The sequence below is a fragment of the Borostomias antarcticus genome, assembly GCF_949987555.1.
Source record: "Borostomias antarcticus genome assembly, chromosome: 15".
In the NCBI taxonomy this organism is placed as follows: Eukaryota; Metazoa; Chordata; class Actinopteri; order Stomiiformes; family Stomiidae; genus Borostomias; species Borostomias antarcticus.
Genome location: NC_140248.1, coordinates 10,595,892 through 10,602,545, shown reverse-complemented (window position 1 = coordinate 10,602,545; position 6,654 = coordinate 10,595,892). Strand labels below are relative to the sequence as shown.

Genomic DNA, 6,654 nt, shown 5'->3' with positions numbered 1-6,654 from the left:
AACCAGGACCTTATCTAACCAGTCGGTCTGGCTGGCCAGAGGCCCCAATAGGCCCCCAGTCTAACTCAGAACCCTGCTGCTTAAGAGAAGTATCGCCACGACTACTAGTGAAAACGTTGAACTTTTATCATTCTCCCCTTTATTGCACATGATATGCATGGTGTTTGAGTGTGGCTGATGTGACGGGGACTTCAGATCAGTTGTATCAGCGAATGTTCTTCAAAGAAAACAACACAACTGTCATCGACCAGTGTCCCAGCGTGAGCGTCTCTGGGAACGGTTGATTGAGTAGCAGTTAGTCTTTCAAGACGATTATTATTTCAATATGTTACATTTAATAATTTTTAATAATTCTCATCACAGCTTCAAATGAGTTGTTCTAATCTGCATAATTCACCAGGTGTGTCATTTGATTGGGGTACGTGTTTGTGTTGTATGAAGGTTGTTTTTTTTTCTCTATCCTGTATGTCGTGATGTCCCTGTTATTTATTATGTATAGCCTACAGTAATGTGCATGCAGAATAAAGATGTCTGGACTGTTCAGACAGTGCCCTGTCCCGTGTGAGCTTTTGTAGCTGACCCCTGGTCTAGGCAGACGGGACCTGCATGTTTTAACACAGCTGTCTACTCTAGTAGAACTAAACGATTTTACTGATGCTCCTCAAAGACTACAATACAAATATGACCAGCAGAGGTCGCAGTCACCACTACCTAAACACCAGAGAGAGAGAGAGAGAGAGGAGACGGGAAGAGATTGCAGTGAGGCAGAGAGAAACTTCCTCCACTGTTCCTAACAGAAGTAGGCTTATGCGGACATTTTTGTAAGAGTAGTTTGGTTTTTGCAGTGCTGCATCAGGGAAACTTGGTTGGTCTGTCGGTTTGAGCGGGGCGTTGCTGTTGATATTGGTTACAGACACTTAACACTTTTATTTTTCTTAAAAAAAATAATCAATCGAGTTTTCCATGAAATAGTTTATCAATAGCAAACAATAGTTAAACAATGGGCTACACAACCGTCAGTCGCTTGTGTCAGCAAAAGACAGGAGAAGGGAACAGCGAACTCTAGTGACTGCTCAGGTTACGGCGGCCTTCATATGACTCGATATGAAATCTATCGTAAAATTATACAAATATTTGTTCTGATATTGTGGCGCGAAAGCAATGCAATAGTGTGCCTTGGCATAATCATTCCCCTCTATACCAAGAAACGGTCTAAAACTGCCTAAAATGGGCGTTACAATTTACTACCGCTTGCCTGGAAGTGGTTAGAAGAACGAGAACTGGCACAAAAAAGTACAGCCACAGCAGATGGTGGATCAGGCAAACTCCTGCAAAAATGTGACATTTTCAAACTCAAGACTGAGTTTGGGGATTGCGAGGGAATCTAGGGCAGGACATAAACTACAGAAACATGTACAATTCGTCAAGAAAGGTGAGCACTCAACAGCCTCGACATCTATATATTCTTTGGTTATCAAAAGGGAATCGGCTTTGCCAACGCTAAGAATGCAATGCATTCTTGCATAGTGAGCAACTTTGCCACGCTGTTGCAGATTATTCTTTTAGTTTGGTTACAGCAGCAATGATTTGAACAAAAATTGCAGTCAGGAATCCAGAAGTTACATGTCTTCTTGAAGTTGATAAGCATCGTTAAGGTGAATTAATATCAATATGTTTACGTCACGCTGCTTGGGTGTTACTGCGTGTATAGCCTAGTATGTGACTGCAAAAAGTGGTGTGGCCAAAATGGACAGAAGAGAGAAAAGTGTCGTTTTTGTGTTTCAGCCACTGTTTGTGGACAACACCTATTATTTTATAGTTTGAAGTAGGATTACGTGATTGTTAAAATAATCATCAAAATATTGCCAGCTGTTATAACACAAGCATTAACTTCCTGTGATAGACATTCAGTGTGACAAAAGTGTGTAGGCTGCTCTTTTTGCTCCTTCGACAGCAGTAGCTACGAACTCAATAATTAAATGTAAAGGACTGTAGGTTTACTAAAAGCAGACTGCGTGGGTTAACTGGCTAATCCAGTGAAGCCTTGGTGTTCGTTAGCCTGAACAGTGATTCACAGGCACACCTGGTGCCCCACACTCCCCCTTGGGAAGGTATTTGAAAGCATGCAGCCTGAGCATGCACATACACCGCACAGAACAGCTGATTCCTCTCAGTTTAGGAGAGGGGACACTACCAGCTGTCATGACTATAGAGGTAGAGCAGGAGCTGCATAAGTAGCATACTGCAAAACAACCAGGATTTCACTCGAATAAGGAATGTTATTTGATTCCCATTGCCTTTGATAAACATTTTCTGGGGCAAATAATGTTTTACATTATTTAATCTGCACTGGATATATCAGACTGATGTGTTAGTTTGTTGCTCAAAAAAGTAGGACAGAAAATATGGTAGATGCCTCATACATGGTGGATGAATGAACACAGAAAGGCTTGTATGACTTGTAACCACTAACTCAAGCCCCTGCTTCTCCTGCAGTTCATGCTGTTTACTCTACCCAAATACCATATTGCAATTTCAGACATTTTCTCTCAGCATTCCTCGCCTAACTTGACAATGTAAATGATTGAGAAAGCTATACATAAATAATTTTAATCACGATGCATACATTTAACCGTTAGGTAAAATTTGACTAGAGGTATAATACATTGGCATTAGGGGCCTTTCATTAATAAACCTGCTGGATCAATAGATCAGTAATTGCTCAATTATAGGACAAATTAAGAGAGATAAAAGCAATGAATATATTTATATATATTAATCATTCTCATCGTCATCTTCCTTAGTCTAGTCTCCTGGCTGTGAGCGTGTGGCTGCTGGTGATCTTCCATGCTTCGGCATTGAGGGACTGTCACCCTGGCTGTCGCTGTGAGGTGGAGAACTTTGGCCTTTTTGACAGCTTCAGCCTGACCAGGGTGGACTGCAGCGGAGTGGGTGCGGGCCTGCTCTCCATCCCAATCCCTCTGGACACCTCCTCCCTGGATTTATCCTCCAGCGCCATCAGCACCATCACCGACTCCATGCTGTCTGGGCCGGGCTACACCACGCTGGCCAGCCTGGACCTGAGCAACAATCTCATCACCAGGCTGAACGGCAGCACCTTCTCCAGGCTGCGCTACCTAGAGACGCTGGACCTGAGCCACAACGCTCTGGAGGAGCTGGCCCCTGGCTGCTTCTCAGGCCTGCCCCTCGTCGATTTGGACCTGAGCAGCAATAGGCTCCAGGAGGTCTCGCTGGATGTTTTTACCAACAAGGGCCACGGAGGACCCATCAGTGTTGATCTGTCCGACAACTCCCTGATCTCTGTCTTGAGGAATCCGCAGATAAATCCTCCCAACATCCAAAGCCTCAGCCTGGCAGGGAACCGTCTGAAGACAGTGCCCAGGCTACAAGGCCTCCCCTTGAGGTCTCTGAGTCTGGACGCTAACCCCATCGCCAGCATTGAGAGGGACAGCTTCAAAGGACTAAAGGATCTAGCCCACCTGTCTCTCAGTAGGCTACCTGAGCTGACGGCCATCCAACCACACAGCTTCCGTGACCTTTGCAGCTTGCAGGTCCTGGACCTGTCACACAATGCCCATCTGGGCCCACTGAATGTGGAGGTGTTCAGCAGTCTGGTGGCCTTACAGGAGCTCAACTTGTCCAACTCTGGGGTCATGTCCCTGCCCAGTAACATCCTGCACCTTCTGCCTGGTATCAAAAGCATCGTTCTCAGAGAGAAAGTCAACTGCTGGAAGACCCAGAGACAGGCCCAGTTTCACAGGCAGATTGGACAATCAAAGAGGGGGGAGGAGTTGACATGTGATGTCATAGGCATTGTTTTATGAGGCTGGCCCACTACCAAGCTGGACTAGTCTCAAAGCTGAGGATACAAAAGTTGAGAGCCTGCAAGGCAGATCGGATAAGAACACCCCATCATAGTTTGGAATTCACTGCTCAAGGACTTATCCTGTCTTACAAAGCCCTGAGTTAGTTTGCCTCAAGGGAGTATGAGATAACACTAAAGTATGCAACAATGGTGTGTAGTTTAAAGCTTTGATATAAAAAAAAAGAAAAAAGATGCCAATTTCACACACAAGTGGGTTTCAATCAAGGAAAAGAAAACGTATGGCTAGAAACAATCTGATACAGCCTTTAAAGAGGTAGTGTGCTATTTTGAACATTTAGCCCTATATGTGGTCTGTCTACCATAAACCTCAAACATAGAGACCATAATTGTACAGACTGTTCCAGTATTGAGCTAGCTGCAGTTTTTCTGCAGGTTCTCACAAGCTACAATGAAATCCGAGATAGGAAGCACAGGGTGTAATCTTACTGGTCTCAATATGCCCTCCTGTGAAATGTATCGCAATCCAAATGTTTGTCATGGCTTGGACATAAGCATTCCCCTAGCTTATTTTCACTGCTCCTACAGAGCAAGTCATGCCATGTGCAAGTCATGCCAAACACCTAAACATATTCAGATTGCGATCTCAGAAAAGCAGTTTTCATAGTTTTTCAATGCACTTACGGGTAACCCATTGACTTCCATTGTAGCCTAGTGAGAGCCTGCAGAAAACTGCAGCTAGCTCAATACTGGAACGATCAGTGAAATTATGGTCTCTATGTTTCAGGTTCATGGTAGACAGACTACAAATAGGGCTTAATGTCGCTACCCCTTTAATGCACTCGGCTTTCTCACTGTGTCAGCCAGTGTCATTGCTGTGACAGCTGTTGTAAGTATGAGGCAAATTAGTTTAAAGGTGGGGTAGGTAGTTTGACGTCAACAAGGCCTCCGATTGGTCATCTTTTTCAAAAGAACCCGCCCCTCCCTCCTGTCAATCATGATGTAGTCCCTCCCTCCAAACATGACTGGTAGGTGTGGCGAGATAGAGACCCTGATTGGTCAATTCATTCGGGCGCGGTGCATTCTTTGAATCCAAAATACAAAGGCAGCAGTAAACACGGAGATCCAAGTTTATTCTCAGAGCACTTCTGTTACTGATAGCTGAAAGGATATTATTCCAATTTTACCAAATAAAGCCAAAAGCAAACAACCTATCCCACCTTTAACCCTCAGAGCAACTGTATATCAAGAATTGAAATAATGTTAACCATTCAGTATATTTTCTTGTTTACATATTTGTCTCAAGTTCATGACCTTCTGGATGATCTTGATCAAATCAATGTGGTGATACAGTATGCTAGACAGTCGGTAGATACCTGGGACGGTCAATTATTATTGTATCATTGAATTGAAATGCACTTTACAAAGATGCCTAGTACTAAATGTAATCTGTCCTGGTGGACCTTTGTCAACTACGTCTTGCCTGTAAGTGCTTAATGATGAATTATAACAGTTTGAGTTGTCAAGAACAGTTTAATACAAGTTAAAGATGCATGATTTCTGCTGGCAGGAATGACTAATTATAGACTACTGTATGATGATACTAATGTTTCTGCTTTGTTTTTATAATCACTTACCTCTGGAATGTTTATAACTTGTCAACATTGAGTAAAGTCTATGCAGACATGAATGTATTATTTATTACACATTTGTCTTTATTCAGTAGGCCTATGTAATAGTGTTATTATTTGAAATGTGTTTGTTAGTAACTCACAAGAGCTGGCTCTCTGAGGTGTTCATCACTATGACAACGGTCATTTCAAAACAAAAAAGGTCATTTTGCACATGTTGATATTAATGTATAATGTGCAATTTGGAAAGCCGTCATTCCAAACACCAGATACATCATTCTTTTATCCATAATTTTAATAAGGGGAGGAAGTGAACTGACTAAACATGACTGTGACTATTTGAGAGGCTACATCTCAAACCTGATCAACTTTGCCCTATTTGAAATAAAGGTTGCATCACCAGCGTAGACAAAATGAACCTCAGCACAGTGACACAGGATTACTTTTTACCTTTGTGTGTAGGCTAGTCTGCCATGGTTGTGTTAAATACAGTCTATAAACTGAAGTAGCCTACATTAATGCCTATTCCTAATTATGACAGTAGCTTACTCCAGAGACAGTTTATGTGGAAGTAGGCCAAGAAACACATAAAGAACTTGGGTGTGCTGATCTCAAATAATTTGCAGCCCAGCACTGGAAAACAGATCTCAAACACAGTGGCAGACACAACCATCTTAGGCCGTATGAATGTATTAACAATAAACATTTTTCCTAGTTTAACTTACTTATTTCAAATTTTCCCTTTAAGAAAATCCAATCTTTATTATCCAATTTTATTTGGAGCGGGAAAGTCTTGAGAGTCGTACAAGTGTACTACTGTAGGCCTATCTCCCACTTCAGTCAGGACCTGCTCTACCTACAGCAATATGAAACTATAGCTACTACTGGGCAGCACAACTTCACTGTGGTAATGGTTTAAAAAATAACATGCAATTATTACTATATATACTAGAATTATGTAACGTTGCTTTTACTACTGCAAACTACTACTCCCCCTCCCAACAAATATGTCTCAGTGGAAGGTGGAGATCTCAGGCTATATCCTACTTGACAAATTGCTGTAGGCCTATATGGAAGAGAAGATGGACATAGGCTATATAACAGAATATGGACACCTTACAGGTAGGCTATGTAACCTTTATCAATAACTTAGTTAAGATTAATTTCTTTAAATGTTTT

At 42.2% G+C, this 6,654-nt stretch overlaps 1 protein-coding gene across 1 annotated transcript; it reads left to right on the top strand.

Moving 5' to 3' along the window:
* Window positions 1-1,310: 1,310 nt before the first annotated feature.
* LOC311318551 (tsukushi-like) lies at window positions 1,311-5,475 on the top strand. The gene is made up of 2 exons (XM_084449904.1): window positions 1,311-1,432; window positions 2,805-5,475. Exons 1-2 carry the CDS (start codon window positions 1,412-1,414, stop codon window positions 3,843-3,845), a joined length of 1,062 nt encoding a protein of 353 aa, XP_084306030.1. The 5' UTR covers window positions 1,311-1,411; the 3' UTR covers window positions 3,846-5,475.
* Window positions 5,476-6,654: the final 1,179 nt, after the last annotated feature.